Raw genomic sequence first — 20,283 nt, 5'->3', positions numbered from 1 at the left:
GATTTGATGAGCTCGCGTGGGGGGGTGTGACACGTCTCTATATACAGGCCAATATTCTCTGATGTTATTTGTTTTATTTTACTTTCTCTCATATAAAGAATCTTTTCGTTTTTTTCTCTCAAGGCTTCTTTCTATCCACCCCAATTGCATACTTCTTATACCCCTCCGCGACGCTCCCCGCATTTCTATACATTATTCAATTTTCTTTGCTAGTCGTATTGCCCTTGGAACACATTGGCCCTGTCGCGTGGAATTGAACTCAGTCCGATTTTTATCATTGCAATTGTCGATTTCAAGCCACAATGGTTAAGATTACTGGTTTCAGCACACGGGACGTGAGGTTTCCGGTATGTTATTGCTTATAACCAGCTACTTACTCAGTGGATTGTCTGACCCTCTTCTCGAATCGTGATGTAGACCTCCCTCGATAAAACTGGCTCTGATGCTATGAACGCGGCTGGTGACTACTCTGCTGCTTATTGTATCATCAACACCGACTCAGAGTTCAGTGGACACGGCATGGTACGTTATCATGATTTAGCTTGAAATTTGGCGCAACCGGAATAAACCCCGCAAGATAGTAGCTAATACATTTTCACTGTGTAGACATTCACCATTGGTCGTGGTAATGAGATTGTCTGCTCTGCCATCTCTCTCGTGACTCCTCTGGTCGTTGGCAAGGATCTTGACGAACTCACTGCTGATTGGGGTAAGACATGGCGGTACCTGGTCTCCGATAGCCAGCTGCGCTGGATCGGTCCTGAGAAGGGTGTCATTCATCTTGCCCTTGGCGCTGTCATCAATGCTCTATGGGATCTGTGGGCCAAGACCCTGGGCAAGCCTGTCTGGCGTATTGTTGCAGAGATGAGTCCTGAGGAATTTGTTCGTTGCATTGACTTCCGATACATCACTGATGCTATCACTCCCGAAGAAGCTATTTCTCTGTTGAAAGAAGTCGAGGGCGGAAAGCAAGACCGTATCCGCGAGGCTGAAGCAAGTCAAGCCGTCCCTGCATACACTACCAGTGCTGGCTGGTTGGGATATGGCGAGGAGAAGCTGAAGAAGTTGCTGGACGAGAGTGTGGCCCAGGGCTACAAGCACTTCAAGCTGAAGGTTGGTGGCAGTTTGGAAGATGATAAGAAGCGCTTGAGGATCGCCCGTGAGGCTATTGGTTATGACCGTGGTAACATCCTCATGGTTGATGCAAACCAGGTATGTCAAATTTGCCCTAATTGAATCATACTGCAGAACGAAGCTAACTCAACTCCTTCATAGGTCTGGTCCGTCCCTGAGGCTATCACCTGGATGCAAGAGCTTGCCGAGTTCAAGCCCTGGTTCATCGAGGAGCCTACCTCCCCCGATGACATTCTCGGCCACGCCGCTATCCGCAAAGCCCTTGAAAACACACCTCACGGTACCATCGGTGTTGCTACCGGCGAGATGTGCCAAAATCGTGTCATCTTCAAACAACTCCTACAAGCTGGTGCTCTCACCGTGCTGCAAGCAGATGCCTGCCGAGTTGGTGGTGTGAATGAGGTGCTAGCTATTCTCCTGCTTGCACGCAAGTTTGGCGTTCCTATTGTGCCTCACTCCGGCGGTGTTGGTCTGCCAGAGTACACTCAGCACCTGAGCACAATCGATTATGTCGTTGTTAGCGGCAAGAAGAGCGTTTTGGAATACGTGGATCACTTGCACGAGCACTTCGTGCACCCATCCAGCGTTAAGAATGGTTACTATGTCACTCCTCTGGAGCCAGGTTACAGCGTGGAAATGAAGGCTGAGAGCATGGATGCATTTGCTTTCCCCGGAGAGGAGGGTAAGAGTTGGTGGCGGTCAGAGGAGGCCAAGGCCATCTTGGAGGGACCTCGGGTTGTATAGAGATAAAATCATTCTTTCTTCATGTCTTTATGTGCATTCATGCCAATACTTATAATCAAAAATGTTCAACTTTGAGCTCCCGGGGCTGGGTAGGGTATTTGATTCATTTGCCATATTCAGAAGACTGCATTATGGTTGCAGTATAGAGTGTGTATGATACATCAACGGGACTAGAGCAATCGTTGAACTGGGCATCCGAAGGCTCGCCCTAAAAATACAGAAGTCTTCGCCGCAATTTCAGGCGATTGACCAGGAACATGATCACTGAAAAGCATGGCTTGAAACATCATGATTCGGATAAAATCGCTTTCCTCGACGCTGATCTGATAGCGCCATGATGGCAAACTCCAAAAGAGGAAAGACATTGGCGTCGAGCTGAACACCAGCTAGCAGGGCTCATCGCCATTGGATACCGAAAAGTTTCAAAGAGCTGGCCACACTGGGTCGTTCCGATGCCTTCTCCAGGATGATACGGGAGTGGCCCTTCACATCCAAAGCGAGTAGCTGATACTCCCACTCCGTTTTATCTAGATGCTTAATCATGTGTACGATGACGACACCAGAGTTGAGAGGTCCTTCCACCTAAACATTACAGTTAGAAAGATGGGTTCAGAAGTTGGAGACGATGACGAGCTTCTTACGTGAAAGCTCATACGAAGGTGCTCCCGACCAAGTCGGTCCTTTTCTTCAGTAGTTCTGTGCCAAATTATTAGTCACATAAAGGCAATATGATAGACTAGTTCATGCGACTCACGCAATGGGTCTGTTTCGTTGCCATCGGCTAGTTGTATCCTCACCGAATGCTCTGATCTCCCTCCTATCACCCAAGAGCTTTGTACATCGAGGATCTTCCTTAATCCGGTCCACTGCCTTCTCGAACTGCCAGGTTCTGCTGTTTGGCGAAGCAATCTCGGTCCAGAAAAGGTAGAAGACACCACCAGTGAGCACCGCACCAGCAATTACAACCATGAAGTTGACAGACTGCTGAGTTGCCCGCGACACCTTCTCCCTCCCACTTAATTCACTCCATTCATATCGTCCATCGTCCGACAAGACTGTGATGTTCCTCCTCTTCGGTCGAGGCGTGGAGCCTGGGTTGCTCTGAGTAGCATAAAACCGAGTGATTTCGGCGCGCGAGGATGATCGCAAGGCAGCGGATACACTGGTGGAAACTCTCGGAAGAGCACGCACAATTTGTGAATTCATATTGGGTATATACTCAAGAACAAGACCCAAATGTCGTCGTCGCGGCGGAGTGGGAATATCCCAAGTCGATAACGGCCCGATAGCGAGGGCTCACGTGCTTATGAAAAATTACAATACGGTAATTTTGCAGGGAGGGTGGCGTAATTTTTAGCCACTCCACACGCATTCGGCGCCACCGCCAGATTGCAAATTACACATCCCCAGGCACAGGGAGTCTCGAATCCGACCACGTTCGTCCTTCGCCGTTCCCGACTTTGTCCCCGGCTTCTTTTTGACACTGTTGGATATCCTTCTCCCTACCACACATTCCCGTTCAACATGAGTGCCTCCAAGGCGCAGTCTCAAAAGATCTTTGAGAAGCTGAAGTTGAAGCCCGCAAACAAGGTGCGCACACCACCCCGCCATCCCCCAGTGCGACCCCGTGTTATTCTCAGGCATTGGTCACTAATGAGACGCTGGTGATTAGGTCTGCTTCGACTGCGGCTCCAAGAACCCTACATGGTCATCAGTCCCATTCGGCATCTACCTGTGTCTTGACTGCTCCGCTCACCATCGCAATCTCGGTGTTCATATCTCCTTTGTTCGCTCTACCAACCTTGACCGTATGTATTCTGTGATTGCATCCTTCACCCCACCATTGTGATTATCCCCTACATATACTGAGATCTGCGGATATAGAGTGGCAATGGGAACAATTGCGAGTGATGAAAGTCGGTGGAAATGAGTCGGCAACCAAATACTTCCAATCGCACGGTGGATCTGCGGCGCTGGCAAGCAAGGATACTAAGGTCAAGTATACATCCAATGCTGCTGTCAAGTATAAGGATGAACTCAAGAGACGCGCTGCGGCGGATGCGCAACAGTCAGTGTTCACCCCCAAGACAAGGTATGGTCCACAGTGATCGGTGTTGACAATGATGATATAGGTATCCCGAGGAGGTAGTTATCACCGACTTGCCTGCTGGAACCCCATCCGATGGCTCAAATACACCCGCCGATGCGGATGATGATTTCTTCTCTTCCTGGGACAAGCCCTCTATCAAACGCCCGAGCAACCCTCCTTCCCGCACCGGAACGCCACCTGTTGTAAGCCGAACCGGATCTCCTTTCCTGAATGCTGGCGCCAATGGATCTCGCTCAAAATCTCCATTGTCTGCATCTGAAGAGAAGCCTTCTTCTCCCGCCCCGACTGCCATTCGTCCTTCCACCTCTGTTCGGAAAACTTCCACAACCACCGGTGCTAAGAAGGGTGGCGTTCTGGGAGCTAAGAAGGCCCCCAAGCTCGGAGCGAAGAAGGTAGTTGCAAGTGATATTGATTTTGAGGAGGCAGAGCGTAAGGCTAAGGAGGAGGCGGAACGAATTGAGAAGCTTGGCTATGATCCTGAAGCTGAGCAGGCCGAGGTCGATGCAAAGGCCCGAGCTGCCACTGCTGCCACACCCATTGCTTCTCCCGCCCCGGTCAGCCCGAACCAAAACAAGTCCCACGAGCGCAACTCTAGTGACGTTGAGAGGCTTGGTATGGGAATGAACCGGCTTGGATTCGGTCAGGTCTCAAAGCCTCCAGCCCCCAAGAAGCTTGGCTTTGGCGCTGTGGGTGCTGCCAAGTCTCCCGTGAATGGTATGTACATCCTTTTCCAGCTCTCCAAGGAAACAGACTAACCTTTTCCCCAGAGGAAGAACTTGCTGAGACCCGCACACGCTTCGGCACCCAGAAGGGTATCTCATCTGATGAGTTCTTTGGTCGTGAACGATATGACCCGGCCGCCCAGGCTGAGGCTAAGCAGCGACTGCAAGACTTTGGCGGCGCAACCTCGATTTCCAGCAATGCCTACTTCGGCCGGCCCGAGGATGAGCTCCCTGCTATTGACGACGGTTATGGTGATCTTGAGAATGCGGCCAAGGATTTTGTTCGCCGTTTCGGAATCACCGCTGGAGATGATCTCGAGAACCTCTCGCATATTGTTGGTGAGGGAGCTACCAAGCTTCAAGGTGAGTTTTACTAATAAACGCGAACGAATATTGAATAGGAAGTCACTGACCATCGCTTCAGGTGCTATTCGCAACTATCTGAACAACTAAATGCCATGACTACGTATTATTGTCATATCAAATACCTACTTAGCAAGCCTATTATCCCCTACCTGTGATGTGTGACGTATACTTTGACTCTCCAGACCTCTCGCCATCAACGCTGTCCCCCCCCTGGTTTTCCCTTTGTTCTCTTTCAAAAGCCATCGTGCACGGATGTCTATCTATTGGCGACTTGCATCTCAAGTGATGGTTGGACATTGAAGAATTGATTGATTAGTTTCCTACTTCGTCGCATTTCGCTACTCTGCACGGATGGATTGAAGGTCTTATCCATGAATTCCCTTATATTTTCCTCTTGTCTTTTTCCTTGCCGAAATTTCGAGTCAATCACAAAATATACGGATATTTTTGTAATACCTTTTGAGCCCGAATCACAAGATAGATGGGTCAACGAATGTCTTAGTATCAGTACTAGTAACTATGGTATTGCTGGCACACTGGGAACTTTGCAACTTCAAGTTGTAGCCAAACGCAAACAGTCTTGTCTCTTTATTCAAATATTGGGATTAGTGTTTACTCCGACAAAGCTTCTAATTCAAGGATAGGAACAAACAGCACGCAAGATACAGTCACAGAGCTGCTGTGGTATTGGTTTATTAGCATCTTGTACGTTGTGACTTACCTCAGCTTGAAAATTCATCGTCACATAGTTCTGTCATTGTCGGATAAACTTATACAAATAGCAACATAAGATTCTCACAGCGAAAGATCTAATGAGGTGGTATCAGCACCTACCCATGGGTTATCCAGACATCCAAACATTAACTTACGAAAGCAGAACAAACAATCGTTACGATAGAAATAAAGTTAACTATATCCTTCTCATACTTGCTGATTTCCCAGCGTCATCAAAACTTATCCGAAAGTGAGGCCTGAGGCAACAAATTATCTTTCGCAATACGTCACGGCATGCCCTAAACTCTGCTGCTATCACTTTTGATATGGATGATTCCATACTCTTATTGCCCCTCAGGCCGTATGTATTTGTACTTTATAGACTTATTAAAAGGAATAAAATTGATTGGATCAAGAAATGCGCTCAACAACCGCAGGCTGTCACTCGATCGTCGTTAAGTAAGGGGGTTTATACATTTTCGGCTCCGCCACAATGCCGAGACTTTTGAACCTCGATTCAACCACAATTTTTTCAAGGCCGCTTAAATCGTCATATTACATACAATTGCGACCTCGTGAGCGCTTATTTTACATTTCCAAGTATCATTTCAACTCCCTATGGGCCTAAATAGCTTGATCTTCGACTTTCACACGCAAAATGGGGCTTTTGGATGAGTTCCGCTTCCGGTCATCCATCCTCGCCACCACATCTGAAGATATTGTCACCAACGAGAAGTCTGCGGGCGAAGATTTTGCAAAGGATGCTAGACAGTATAGCTTTTTCAGTCCTTGGCTTAATGGAGTCATTCATGCCGACAGTCTCCCTTTTTTGCAGTCCTTGTGCGACCCCTTTAATCGGCTCTTGGAGACGGGCATGCATAGCGGACTATGGTGGCTTCATGTGACATCTCCAGCAAACGAGGATATCGAGATGCTCTCGCGTTTATTGGATATTCATCCTCTCACGACAGAGGATATTAAAATGCGCGAAGAGCGAGAGAAGATCGAGCATTTCGGCCCATACTATTTCATCTCTTTGCGACTTCCGCGAGATCAAGAAGCTTCTGCGGGAGATCGGGACTCGTCTACTAATTTCTACGGAATCGTGTTTAACGAAGGCATTTTGAGCTTTACTTTTCATAATACACCACATCCTGCTCATGTCTGGAATCGTATCAAGGAGCATCAGAGCCATTTGTCATTGACAAGTGATTGGATTTGCTATGCTCTTATGTATGAACCCCCCCCCCTTCAGTTTCAAATGAATTCTCTGGGCATCTACTTACACTTTACAAGTGATGATATTGTGGATAGCTTCGCACCTCTCATTGATCGAATCACAACAAGTGTGGAGGTGACCGAGGATACATTATCTGTTACACAACCGGACGATATCGGCCTCGCGCTGCAGAATATTCACAAATATCGAAAAGAAGTCACTCATATTCGCCATCTCCTTAATGATAAGACTGATGTTATTCGCTGCTTCGCTCGTCACTGCAGCAGCTTCGGTGCTGCACCTTCCGACGTCGCCTCATACTTGAGCGACATACAAGATCACGTCTTGACCATGATGTCCCACTTGAGTAATGCGGAGCAGATGCTCTCGCGGTCACAAACAAAGTTCATGAGCAGAATTTCTTTTGACTCTACCCGCATGCGCAATCAGATCGCAGATACCCTCAGTCGTTTGACAGCCATTGGTTCTGTCGTTGTACTCATGCAAGTGACCACCACCTCATTTGGTATGAATGTACAAGTTCCTGGTGAAGAAGTATCTAATTTAGTGTGGTGGTTTGGAATTTTGGGATTCGAAATAGTGCTGGCAGTGCTGCTTTTGTTCATACTCAAAAAGGCACGAATTATATAGGAAATCTTGCACATATTTTGAATATAATAACACTTGTGAATCAGCATGCAAATACGGATCCCGAAATAATACATCGCTTCCAAGATTCATAAATGAAAAAATGACATGTTTTGTACGCCGGGTTGAACTAGCTGAGCTCCATGATGAATGAAGAGAGAATATTTAGCCCGAACTATGCAATGTTGAACGCAAAGAAAGAAAAAACCAATCAAGCACCCCTCGCTGAGGACTTGCATGCATTTTTATACACGGTGGATCGCATCCGCAACTTTAGCCACCTGCCACATTTCATGTACATCGTGCACACGAACAATATCAGCTCCACCAGCAACACTAGCTGATACGGTAGCTGCAGTGCCCCAAACTCGCTCACGAGGGGCCTTTACGCCAGTAATGTGACCAATGAATCGTTTCCGACTAGGACCCATTAACCAGGGAAAGCAGTCAAGGCCTTCTGCCTCCCGTAGCCGAGACAAATCACGCAGAATTTCCAAATCTTCAGTCTGGTTTTTCGCAAATCCCAAACCTGGGTCGAGAATGATGCGCCAGCGTCGAACACCAGCTTCCTCGGCAGCTTCAATGCGTTCCTGTAGCTCTGCTGCAACGCTGGGGATGACACCGTTGGGATAGTCGGTTAACTGGGTCATGGTTTGCGGGGTACCACGCATATGCATCAGAATAATAGACTTTCCGATCCGAGCGGCGGTAGATAGCATCTCTGGGTCAAGAGTACCAGCCGAGACATCGTTGATAATGTCTGCGCCAGCGGCACAAGCAGCTTCCGCGACGCTGGCGCGGTAAGTATCGATGCTGATAGCAATGTTGGAGGCTTCCGGGATAGATGTGCGAATGTGTTTAATGGCGGGAACAACTCGGGCAATCTCCTCCTCTGCGCCTACAGGCGTTGACCCTGGCCTTGTACTCTCACCGCCAATATCGATGATAGTCGCGCCATGCGCAATGAAGTCACGCACAGTTTGAGTAATGTAGGCCATGTCAGAAGAAGCATGTTTGCCACCATCAGAAAAGGAGTCTGGGGTTAAGTTCATAATAGCCATTACATGAGTATTTCGTTTGGGATCTGTGGCGTAAATGGGAGGAAATGATGGAGAGATTGGAGTTGTTGAATAAGGTGTTGGCTCTGGAGGCGGTAGAGCTTTAAGATAGTCCATATATGTTTTTGAATTCTTCTCAGTTTGGGGTGGCCGTTCATGAGGGATCAACCTGATTGTGTTAGCTGAAATATTTATAATAAAAAGATGTATAGACGACGGTCAAGACCCACTGGCAAAGAGGGCGAAGCACAAAATCACGTTCTAGCATGAGATTATGCGGGACATTGAGACGTTCGTGTGAGAAGATCTCCTGATCATATAATAGAATGTCCAAGTCGATAGAGCGTGGGCCCTTGTCTATCAATTTCTTTCGACCCAATGTATTTTCAATGGACTGAAGGGCATCCAAAAGCCCCATTGGTGCGAGGGTTGTTTCAACCTTATGAAGAATTAACTTTGAATGAAAAAAAAAAGAGGACAGAAAGATATTTTTTGGGATAGTACCTCGCAAACTCCATTAAGGAATGTACCCTGGTCGAGTACATACATGGGAGTTGTCTCGAAAAGAGAACTTGTCCGTTTCACTTTAATACCAACTCGATCCAACTCACGACAGGCCTTCTCGATCATTTCCACTCGATCCCCCACATTACTACCAAGGGCAATGAATGCACGATGGGTCTGGGGATCATCTTGCACATTCATCTTAGAATCTCGGCGCGCTGTTTGGCCGTAAGAAAATCTCCGCGCGTAAGACTTCAAGTACGAGAGCGGGGTTATTGGCTTCGATCGGACATCTTTTTCCCTCGAAGACAAAATAGTCGGTCTTCTCATAGACAGTGGATCTAATTGAGCTCAGTCTTATGTCTTTAAAGTGAGACCGCGTCTCTAATGAACAAGGAAACAAGGGATGTAAGAAATGCATAGTGTCCCGCATTTTTTTTTTCTTTTTTGGGCGATACAGATAAATGGCAGATAAGGTGGATGCGGCAAACATATGGGACCCTAAAACTGCGGAGGGATGCACCTACTTGAGTTCGTAGACAATGATGTTATACTAGAACTATAAATTAGATCTAGAACTATTCCTCGGCGATCAATAATCAGGGACTTGCCTTCTCGTTGAATACCCGTGAAATGACCGAGCGCAATGCCGTGTCGAGTGCGGAGTTGCCGGTAATAACGCGCACCGCCTAACCGATCTCAATGGCTGCGATGGGGATTGAATCTCGTGAACGCAAGTCCATAGCGACAGCTTCTGGCAGGATCTCTGGTAAAGAGCCCATGAGCCCATGCTTGCGACGATTATCCTCTCCTATACAATCATGATCGGAGGAGGATGCCGCGTGCACGTGAGGGGAAGACCAGATTACATCTGAATGCCTTGCTGCCTTATCGCCTGATACTACAGGTGTCAATTCCCCTCACTCCAAGTTGGACCGAGGCTCATGCGATCAGCTGTGAAAAGCGCCGAGGCTGCCTTCCTTTTTATAGGGTGGCCTTCCCCGGATTCTCTCACTCCTCCATCCCTTTTTGACATTCCCATCTTATCTCACAATGGCATCTCCTCGTATGATCCACCTTTCATTATCACCAGGTTTTCATTGCATTACTGACATTCCCCAGAGGTCATCCGTACCCCCATCACTGATCTACTTAAGATCAACCATCCGGTTCTGCTGGCAGGCATGAACGTGGCCGCCGGCCCCAAGCTGGCTGCTGCTGTCACGAATGCCGGTGGTCTGGGTGTTATTGGTGGTGTCGGTTATACCCCCGACATGCTCAAGGAGCAGATCACTGAACTGAAGAGCTACTTGACCGACAAGAACGCCCCCTTCGGTGTTGACCTGCTGCTCCCCCAAGTCGGCGGCAGTGCTCGCAAGACTAAGTGAGCATCATCACCACATGTGACAGTTACAAAACATCACTAACTTTGTTTTGTTCGTTTCTAGCTACGATTATACCAAGGGCAAGCTCAATGAGCTCATCGATATCATCATCGACAGCGGTGCCAAACTCTTCGTCTCCGCCGTCGGTGTTCCCCCCCAAGGCTGTGGTTGAGAAGCTCCACGGTGCCGGCATCCTCTGCATGAACATGATCGGTCACCCCAAGCACGTCCAGAAGTGCCTCGATGTCGGCGTTGATATCATTTGCGCTCAAGGTGGTGAGGGTGGTGGTCACACCGGCGATGTGCCCACTACTATTCTCATTCCCACCGTTGCCAAGCTCGTCCAGGGCAAGAAGAGCCCTTTGACTGGCCAACCCGTCCAGGTCATCGCTGCTGGTGGTCTTTACAACGGGAACTCTGTTGCCGCTGCCCTCATGCTCGGTGCCTCCGCCGTCTGGATCGGCACTCGCTTCATCCTGGCCGATGAGGCCGGTGCTCCCAAGGCTCACCAGGAGGCTGTCCGTACCGCCGGTTTCGAGGATAACATCCGTACCATTATTTTCACTGTAGGTGGCCCTGTCAAACTTCTTATGCAATTACATGAATACTGACAAACGTTCTAGGGTCGTCCCCTGCGTGTGCGCAAGAACCCCTACATCCTGAACTGGGAGGAGAACCGTGCCGAGGAGATCAAGCAGCTCACTGCCAAGGGTGTCATTCCCGTGGAGCACGACTTCGAGAACTTGCCCGATGACGTTGATGATGATACTCTCGACAACGCCCGTCCTTTCCTGATGGGTAAGGTTTCCGCCGTTGTTGATGAGAAGAAGCCCGCCAAGGCTATTGTTGACGAGCTTGTCAATGATGCCGCTGCGTTGCTGAAGAAGGGCGACAAGATGGTTGCCAAGCTGTAAATAATTATGATTCCTCTTTGTTATCTCATCTAGCATACTTGGTCACCAGTACATAGTTCAATAAGACCTTTCTTTATCATCGATCATGCGTGTCCTGTCTTGCTTTGAATTAGTGACAACTTGGATCACTCGAGGATGATATTGCCTGAAGCCAGATAAGCCAGACTCGCATTGCTAAGACTCGCCCACAACTACGGTGTAGCATGATGGGAATGGGAACTTGTACCAATAGCCCTACTGCTCGTTGACTGAGTAGTAGTAGCAGTAGTAGCAGTAGTACCAAGGGCTGATACCATGGAGAAAAGACTGATTGTCACACAAGAGTTGTTCCAGATGGGGTTCAAATTGTGAGTTACTCGAATATAGCAGTATGGCTGGCCTCTCTTTGACCAAGGTCTGTAGGGGTGGAATACCGTGGCAGTTGACCTTGAGGGGTTCATAGCGGTATAGTAATATGGTGATGGTAGTTCGGAGCCTGGTTTGGTGTAAGGCATTGTACTGCAAATGATTGAGTAAAGACAGGAAAATGAGTAAGATTAAAGGAAGATTGGAAAGAGGCCGAGAATCGGAGCACCATCATCCCTTGGTTCTTCTTTATCAGGAGTTCCAGGAAAACAAAAAATAATCAGGGAAACTCAGAAATAGAAGGGCATGCCCTTGACCTCCAGAATGGACTCACATACGGAAATATAGAATGGCTTACAAAGCCACCAAAAAAGCTATGACATCGTAAGGTGTTAAGATCATAATGGTTCTTGGATTAATCCGCTGTGGAGTAGTCATGAGGATCAATCGACCATGAGCGGAACCGTAGATCAAAGGAGATCGATATAGACAGATAGTCACAAGAATCGGAGACCACCGAGGGGGCGTAGCGTGCCTATAAACACCATATAGGGCAAACGAAGGATGACGTGCAGGATGGATGAGCTGTATGTATGCATGTTCACGTCAGTCGTTGGAGAAACCCTAACTGGGGTACCTGAATATTACTGGCAATAACTAGTAGGCATCAGGGGGGGCCGGATAATGATAGGAGGAGTCAGACTTGCTGCACCGCTGATAAGAGCCAATAACATGATTTCAAGGATTGATTTTGCACCGAGGACGAGCCGGGAGAATGCCAAAAGGGGGGCGAGATTGTACTGTCGATCCGGGGGTGTTCTCCCGATTAGACCAATTGCAATGATAACAGTCATCATTGCTACACTAGGGTAACTATAGTTATAGTATACTAGGGGAGTATGGATGGAGTAGGTACTCCATATCCCACATGTCAATATGCACTAGTTAGTACTGTCTGATCTACTCCTATAGTTACTACTATGTATACTTGCATCCCAGATCCTGCATCCGGGCACTGCAAACCTGGGGTAGAAATCAATCGGCTGAGAAATAGCTTCTCTTCTTCCTTCCAAGCCTAACCCGGCTCAACCTGCTGGATGGAGATGGGTTCTTCCACATGATACTCCTTACCCTGTACTTGCGTGACCACTCTCGGGGTTGCCTACCTGGCAAAGAATGAGAAACGGACGGACCTCGGAGTGTATACTAGTTTCGCGTTGCCACCAAATTAAGTTCTGTAGTGCAAGTCCCCCGCACTTGGGTGAGTGATTATTATCTGAAGATGATGAAGTATGAGAGTATACGCAGAATTATTCCACTTAGGTAGAGAATACCAGTCAAATTATTCCAAATGTTCCTAATGATTGCAGAGAGACTCTATACTCTTCGGTGCTTAGTATAAAGTACACGCATATCGGCGGTCCCCGGATAAGCCATCAGCCATGTGGTGGAAAAGCTTAGCTATGACTAGTACCATTCAGATTAAAGACTACGTACGGAGTACTGATAAAGAGTATCTAGATTATCTTAGGTATACAAACCAGTACTGAGTAACGGGTCTTATCGGCGACCAAGGCTTTCTCCCATTTCCACCTTTTTTTTTTTTCGGAAGCGAGCGCGTTTCGCGTTGGGCCCAGTTCCACTTGGACGAGATAAGAGCTGGTTGAACTTCCTCACTGGTTACATTCCTCCCCCCTGTGGATCCACAAGGCTTGTCATTTGCTTCTTTGGAAATTTTCCCACGAGGGGGTCCAAGTCCCCTCTCTGTCGTGTCTTACAGAGAGTACATACTGTATGTATACTATCTCGGGGCTTTTACTGTCGCCACGCAAACTCCATCTAGAGTGGGGCGAACGCGCCCACACGGATTTTTTTGGTGGTTGGAATATTTAAATCCTCCTCCCTTGCTGTGGATCAAAGACGGAAGAAAAAAAAGAAAAAAGATGTGAAGCGGCTTCGTTTTTCTCTTATCATCAATTTCTTGTCTCTTTTTCCTTACCTCCCCCATTCCGGGTCGAGCTTGAGTTCAATATACAATAAACTTGAAGCTCCAAGTGTCTCTTTTGGTCCACTTCCGACTTCAATTTCAGAATGCGCTCCAAATTCGGTTTTGGGTCGCGTGATGTCGAGAAAAACCCTCAAGTCGACAATACTTCCTACGACTCCAATAATAGCAGTGAGCCTCACGATCATGATACGGTCAGCGATGGTGCGGTCCCCGGCGAGAGCTTCGAGTATGGAAACTCGTTATACGCCAAGATTCAGCGTGTAGCTGGTAAATTGAATGTCGAACAACGTGGTGTTGAACGCGTTCCGGAAAATGAGCGTACGGATACTTCATATTTCAACATTGGTAGCATGGTGTGTTCATGAATTGATTCTTGACGGTATCATCAACATGGCTGACCTCTCCACCCTCACAGTGGCTGGCTGCGGACATGGTCTCCAGTTCCTTTGCTATCGGTGTGTTAGGGATATCCTCTTTCGACCTCGGAACCATTGATGCCTTTTTGGTCTGCCTATTCTTCAATTTGCTTGGTATCTTGACCGTCTGCTTCTTCTCATGCTTCGGTCCTCCCTTTGGTCTGCGACAGATGGTCCTGTCGCGTTACTGGTTCGGCTGGTATCCAGTCAAAATCAGTAGGTAGCCCACATCAAATTTTGGGGCTGATTATGTCGTGAACATCAATTCTGACTAGTCCTCGTCTAGTTGCCATTCTCAACGTTATCGCTTGTATCGGCTGGTCCGCCTCCAACGCCATTGTTGGTGCTCAACTTCTGAACGCCGTCAATGGTACTGTCCCCGGTTTCGCTGGTATCCTCATCATCACCTTCTGCACACTTTTCGTGACTTTCGCCGGATATAAGGTCGTACACATCTACGAGAAATGGAGTTGGATTCCGACTTTTATTGTCTTCATGATTGTCTTGGGAGTGTTTGCTCACTCGGGTGATTTCCAGAATATCCCTATGGGAGTTGGCACTTCGGAAATGGGTAAATGTCTCTCATTTGGTTCGACAGTCTATGGTTTCGCAACTGGCTGGACAAGCTATGCTGCTGACTATACGGTTTACCAACCCGCCGACCGCAGTCGTCGCAAGGTCTTCATCTCTACTTGGTTGGGTTTAATTTTCCCTCTTCTCTTGACCGAGTTCTTGGGCATTGCCGTCATGTCTGCCTCTGCTATCAACGGCCAGGACAACAAGTACTTCGACGGTTATCAGACTTCCGGTAACGGTGGCTTGATTGGAGCTGTTCTTGACCCTCTTGGTGGATTCGGCAAGTTCTGTTTGGTGATTCTGGCTCTGTCTATCATCGCCAACAACTGCCCCAACATTTACTCCGTCTCCTTGACCTTGCAAGTCCTGCACGAGCGTACCCAGCGTGTGCCTCGTTTCATCTGGACCTTCCTGGCTTCATGTGTCTCCCTCGCCATCGCCATCCCTGGTTATTCTCACTTCGAGACCGTTCTGGAGAACTTCATGAACCTGATCGCCTACTGGTTGGCCATTTACTCTGGCATCACCGTCTCCGATCATTTCATCTTCAAGCGTGGATTTGGAGGCTATCGTATTGAAATCTACGATAAGCCCAACAAACTCCCCATCGGCATTGCCGCCAGTATTGCCTTCTGCTTCGGTGTTGCCGGCGTAGCTGTTGGCATGAGTCAGTCGTGGTGGACCGGCCCGATTGCCCACCATGCAGGTGACGGTGATGTTGGCTTTGAGCTTGGCTTTGCCTTTGCTTTCACGGTTTATACTGCGTTGCGACCGCTCGAGTTAAATTATTTTGGTCGTTAAACATTCGCATTTTTTTTCTTATACGATGTATATAGCGTTTTCTCCGATTAATATTCCGTCATATAGCTTCGCATGCATGGGCACTTTGCCCCCAATCAATCATAGCATTACTTTTCAGATCCATTCCATTCATGCCATTAATAGTCATCTACTTTCAAGCTGAATGATACTCGTATTCCAGCCAATCCAATCCATCTTCAACTGACTCGTCCAATCTAATTTTAGTAAAGCGGTGAATCTTCTGGCCCCATTTCCACGTCTCGCACTTCATTGCCTTCGCCCCCATTTTCTTTAGGGCTTACAGTTCTATTTATTAGTGTCTTCGTTTTCCTTGTTCTAGGACAACTTCTTCGAAACTTTTATTTCAGCGGATTAATCTTCTGATATTAGTTTACAAGATTTATTGCTTAATACCTTTACGCTTCGTTCTGTTGCGGGCTACACAAGAAGAATAGAAGAGTCTCGCTGTTTGCAGATTAACTTTTCCCCCACAGCCGTCGGTAACATACCCGAATCGATCTCAGTTCAGGGGTTTCTCGATCCAGTCCCTGCATAGTACACCGTGAGTCGTCCGAATCTCACAGGCAGTTGATATTACTAGTATTTTCTTACTCGATGATTTCAACTTCGCAAACTCAAGTGCTTGATCTCAGCGAACTAGCCACTACTACAGTATCCTTGTGTGTTGGGTTCAAGGGATAGCTTACCCATTATTCTTTCCAGAGTTCCTCGTCGCATTGAGTGACAAGAGCAGCTTGAACTAGCCATGGAAGAACTAGATGTTATCATTGTTGGAGCCGGCATCTCGGGAATAAATACCGCGTACAGGGTTCAAACTGAATTACCATCTTCTCGCTACCTGATACTAGACGCGCGAGGTGAGATTGGAGGCACATGGAGTTTCTTCCGCTATCCCGGCCTGAGATCAGACTCCGATCTTTATACTTTTGGCTTCCCTTGGAAACCTTGGAAACAAGGTAAATTGATAGCCACAGCTCCGTTGATCATGGACTACCTTTCAGAAGCCGTCTCTGAAACGGGCATTGATCAACATATTCGATTCAAGCATCATATCACAGCTGCAAATTGGTCGAACAAGGAGCAAAAATGGCAGCTGACTGCCACCGACCCGAATGGGGATACCGTCTATTTCAAATGCAAGTTCATAGTCATGGGCACTGGGTATTATGATTATAAAAAATCTCTTCCAGCATCAATTCCTGAAATTGAGAACTTCGCTGGTCCCGTCATCCACCCACAATTCTGGCCTGAGAACTTCGATTACTCGGGGAAGAAAATCATCATCGTTGGAAGTGGCGCGACTGCCATCACTCTTCTGCCAAATCTAGCGGACAAGGCGGCTCATGTTACAATGCTTCAACGAAGTCCAACCTACATTATGAAAATTGAAAACAATCCATACAAATGGGACTTCCTTCCACAGGACCTCGCAATTCGGCTGATTCGACTGCTTCAAATCATCATAGGCATCATTTTCTATCATGTCTGTCGATTATTCCCAGGCTGGGCGGGGACTAAACTCCAGCAAGCCGCCGCCAAACAACTGCCAGAAACTGTTCCTCTTGATCCACACTTCATCCCAAGATATAAGCCTTGGGACCAGCGTGTCTGCTTCACACCTAACGGCGACTTTTTCGAAGCCATCCGCAACTCCAAGGCCAGCGTGGAAACTGGTACCATCCGCCAGGTTGTAGAAGATGGCGTCATTCTACAATCTGGAGAAAAGCTGCAAGCCGATATTATTGTCACTGCTACGGGTCTCAAGATGCAAGCTATGGGAGGTATTCGGATCAGCGTGGATAATGAAAAAATTGATATTGGCGAGAAATACGCTTGGAACAACACAATGATTCAAGATGTTCCGAACTTTTTCTTCATGGTGGGATACATTAATGCATCCTGGACCCTGGGAGCAGATGCCAGTGCTCGCATGCTTTGTCGTTTGGTTAAAAATATGCAGGCCCGAGGTCAAAGAAGTGCTGTTCCAGGAGGCGTTGACGCTAAGAAGATAGGATATCGCCCACTTCTAGCATTGACCTCGACATATGTTGTACAGGGAGGTAGTGAGCTTCCCAAATGTGGAAACTCGGGACCTTGGGTTCCTCGTACCAATTATTTGTTGGATCTTTATAAAGCTGTGATTGGCAATATTGATAATGGTCTTATATTTGCTTGATCTGATAGCGGCGACACAGGACGTGACAAGAGGAATTGTGTATATCTAGTTACTAGCCAGTACTGGTGTATAGATGTACCGCCACTAATTACGTACAGCATTTGGTCAATCAAAGTTGTGTTTTATCGATGACCCATAGAATACTAGTAGTATTGCCAGGATCATAGAAACCTTTCTAAGTAGGTACCTAGACCTATCAAAAGTTCCTTTTCGAGTAAAGAACTAGTAGCCCTGATTCTAGAACTAGACTGCTTTCCATGACTTACCATATCTGTGATCTTTTCTCGTCCCATAACCCCATCGCTTTACTGCTTGGATCCAAGCCTAAAATTTGAAAATAAGTTACCTAGCTCTGATGATCGAAAATGGTCTACTTTATCTATCAAATTGATTCACCAACTGGCCCAATGGGGCACCAAAGTCACGTGTGAGGTACTCACCAGCCACAGCTTGCGCCACAAGAAAATCGCCGCGCCGCGAATGAAATCCACAACGGATTCACTCGCCTTTGAAGAAATCACAGAAATTCAGTTACCACCACAACATCAACACAGCACACACCATGTCTCGACTCGGGAAGTGAGTACATACCGCCCACATAATTTCGAAAACTTCCATCGCTAACCATATCTTTTTCAATTTTTTTTTACAGCCGTGCAGACTGGGCCGACGACGAGGAATTTGACGACCCCTCCGCTCTCCCCGCGCAACAAGTGATTACCAACAAAGATGGAACCAAGACTGTGATCTCCTACCGTTTCAATGACGACAACAAGAAGGTTAAGGTCACCCGCCGCATCAAGACCACCGTCGTCCGCGAAAATGTGAACCCTCAGGTTGCTGAGCGCCGGTCGTGGGCCAAATTCGGCCTTGAGAAGGGCCACGCTGCTGGTCCCTCGTTCGACACTACCTCCGTCGGCGAGAACATCATTTTCCGTCCTAGCACCAACTGGAAGGCACAGGCCAAGGAGGCCGAGAAGGATGGAGGCGAGAAGGGCAGCATGAAGGACCAGTTGAAGGACAAGAAGGTCAAGTGTCGTATTTGTTCCGGAGAGCATTTCACTGCTCGCTGTCCTTTCAAGGACACAATGGCCCCCGTCGAGGAGCCCTCCGCCGGTGGTATGGAAGCCGGCGAGCCGGATGCTGGTGGTCTAGGTGCTGGCAAGTCCAGCTATGTGCCTCCTCACCTGCGCAATGGCGGTGCTGCTGGCGGCGAGAAGATGGGCGGCAGTCGCTTCGAGAAGGACGACCTGGCTACTCTCAGAGTTACAAACGTATGTGTTTCCATCTTGAACTTGATGATCTTTATTTCTTTGGGCATACTTTTTGATTAACTTTTTCTTTTCTTCGCCTACAGGTCAGCGAGTTGGCAGAGGAACAAGAGTTGCGGGATCTCTTCGAACGGTTCGGACGTGTTACCAGAGTTTTCCTTGCCCGGGACCGCGAGACACAGCGGGCCAAGGGCTTTGCTTTCATCAGCTATGCGGATCGCTCCGACGCGGTGCGCGCCTGCGAGAAACTGGACGGCTGTACGTGCAATCATCCACTCCAAGGATCATATGGGACGAAACAAGCTAATTCTTCTTTCCTTCTACAGTCGGTTACCGCCACCTCATTCTTCGCGTCGAGTTCGCCAAGCGATCTACTTAGATTCGTTTCTAGTTCCCTTCTTTTTTTTCTCTTTCACGACATATCTGGTTGGATTCTCCTTTTTCTTTTTACAGGCGGGCCTAGCTTTTGGCTGAAGCTCTTCTCCTTTGTACTGTATGATTGATTGATAATGATGATTCCTCAAAAGACAGCCACTATGTCATTTACTTGCATTCGTCAGTCGATACAAAAAGCAATGGTTTAGAGATTTATGCATCCAGGATTATTTGAGGCGGTTAAGCCTAGTAGACATCAACTCAAGGATTTTTATCTAATAATTGTCACCATCAAGCTTCGATATACATGGCAGTAGTGAAATGAGTCCACAGCTTACTACTTTCGACGACCTTGTCAATTCCCCCAAGTTTTGACACCAGCGAGTTGTTAGTATACCAGCGCCACAGTTTTCTAGCTGGTGCTGCCTAATCCTACCGGTCCTCCGTCAGTACCTCATCTCGAGGATCAACGTACACTCAATGATAGCTCTAATTGTACTAGCTTTGAGGGAAGAATACCACAGTGATTTGTCATATCCTTCTCATGTCCATCGGCTTCAATTACCGCCGGGAGCTTCAGGTTGTCGATCATCCAGGGGAGGGTGTCGGGGCCATCCTAGCGCTAAGCAACCATTGATTAGAATGCAATATGGCATGTTTTCGGTCTGTCGAACATTCCACGGATTGAGTGAGTTAGAGCCCTCGAATTAACTTTTTTTTTTTTTACTAAAGCCCAACGGTGGAGAATGGTATCCAATTTCAATTAATGAGAAAGT

General features: G+C 47.6%; 9 protein-coding genes across 9 annotated transcripts; 7 read left to right on the top strand and 2 right to left on the bottom strand.

The window, feature by feature from the left end:
* Window positions 1–302: 302 nt before the first annotated feature.
* On the top strand, window positions 303–1,878 carry N7469_001268 (L-fuconate dehydratase; the record flags this gene model as incomplete). Its single annotated transcript, XM_056640188.1, has 4 exons — window positions 303–347; window positions 418–522; window positions 607–1,212; window positions 1,276–1,878. The coding sequence occupies 4 exons, from the start codon at window positions 303–305 to the stop codon at window positions 1,876–1,878; spliced, it is 1,359 nt and encodes a 452-aa protein (XP_056505945.1).
* A 396-nt stretch (window positions 1,879–2,274) lies between these two features.
* Window positions 2,275–3,084, bottom strand: tim21 (the record flags this gene model as incomplete). The annotated part of the gene is made up of 3 exons (XM_056640187.1): window positions 2,275–2,460; window positions 2,520–2,574; window positions 2,633–3,084. The coding sequence occupies 3 exons, from the start codon at window positions 3,082–3,084 to the stop codon at window positions 2,275–2,277; spliced, it is 693 nt and encodes a 230-aa protein (XP_056505944.1).
* Window positions 3,085–3,402: 318 nt separating this feature from the next.
* Window positions 3,403–5,163, top strand: N7469_001266 (ADP-ribosylation factor GTPase-activating protein; the record flags this gene model as incomplete). Its single annotated transcript, XM_056640186.1, has 6 exons — window positions 3,403–3,468; window positions 3,551–3,686; window positions 3,763–3,946; window positions 4,011–4,702; window positions 4,756–5,073; window positions 5,135–5,163. The coding sequence occupies 6 exons, from the start codon at window positions 3,403–3,405 to the stop codon at window positions 5,161–5,163; spliced, it is 1,425 nt and encodes a 474-aa protein (XP_056505943.1).
* Window positions 5,164–6,448: 1,285 nt separating this feature from the next.
* On the top strand, window positions 6,449–7,660 carry N7469_001265 (magnesium transporter CorA family protein; the record flags this gene model as incomplete). Its single annotated transcript, XM_056640185.1, has 1 exon — window positions 6,449–7,660. One exon carries the CDS (start codon window positions 6,449–6,451, stop codon window positions 7,658–7,660), a length of 1,212 nt encoding a protein of 403 aa, XP_056505942.1.
* Window positions 7,661–7,902: 242 nt separating this feature from the next.
* Window positions 7,903–9,420, bottom strand: N7469_001264 (folic acid synthesis protein; the record flags this gene model as incomplete). Its single annotated transcript, XM_056640184.1, has 3 exons — window positions 7,903–8,884; window positions 8,946–9,154; window positions 9,220–9,420. 3 exons carry the CDS (start codon window positions 9,418–9,420, stop codon window positions 7,903–7,905), a joined length of 1,392 nt encoding a protein of 463 aa, XP_056505941.1.
* Window positions 9,421–10,272: 852 nt separating this feature from the next.
* N7469_001263 (nitronate monooxygenase) lies at window positions 10,273–11,518 on the top strand (the record flags this gene model as incomplete). The annotated part of the gene is made up of 4 exons (XM_056640183.1): window positions 10,273–10,285; window positions 10,342–10,603; window positions 10,684–11,170; window positions 11,228–11,518. 4 exons carry the CDS (start codon window positions 10,273–10,275, stop codon window positions 11,516–11,518), a joined length of 1,053 nt encoding a protein of 350 aa, XP_056505940.1.
* Window positions 11,519–13,954: 2,436 nt separating this feature from the next.
* Window positions 13,955–15,664, top strand: N7469_001262 (cytosine permease; the record flags this gene model as incomplete). The annotated part of the gene is made up of 3 exons (XM_056640182.1): window positions 13,955–14,224; window positions 14,287–14,503; window positions 14,574–15,664. The coding sequence occupies 3 exons, from the start codon at window positions 13,955–13,957 to the stop codon at window positions 15,662–15,664; spliced, it is 1,578 nt and encodes a 525-aa protein (XP_056505939.1).
* A 766-nt stretch (window positions 15,665–16,430) lies between these two features.
* On the top strand, window positions 16,431–17,861 carry N7469_001261 (flavin-containing monooxygenase; the record flags this gene model as incomplete). Its single annotated transcript, XM_056640181.1, has 1 exon — window positions 16,431–17,861. The coding sequence occupies one exon, from the start codon at window positions 16,431–16,433 to the stop codon at window positions 17,859–17,861; it is 1,431 nt and encodes a 476-aa protein (XP_056505938.1).
* Window positions 17,862–18,423: 562 nt separating this feature from the next.
* tif35 (translation initiation factor eIF3 core subunit g) lies at window positions 18,424–19,511 on the top strand (the record flags this gene model as incomplete). The annotated part of the gene is made up of 4 exons (XM_056640180.1): window positions 18,424–18,440; window positions 18,514–19,135; window positions 19,219–19,390; window positions 19,459–19,511. The coding sequence occupies 4 exons, from the start codon at window positions 18,424–18,426 to the stop codon at window positions 19,509–19,511; spliced, it is 864 nt and encodes a 287-aa protein (XP_056505937.1).
* Window positions 19,512–20,283: the final 772 nt, after the last annotated feature.

This window comes from Penicillium citrinum (genome assembly GCF_028827155.1).
Source record: "Penicillium citrinum strain IBT 23319 chromosome Unknown utg000001l:1.0-4955037.0:1.0-4956770.0, whole genome shotgun sequence".
NCBI lineage: Eukaryota > Fungi > Ascomycota > Eurotiomycetes > Eurotiales > Aspergillaceae > Penicillium > Penicillium citrinum.
This window is presented reverse-complemented; position numbering and strand designations above follow the sequence as displayed.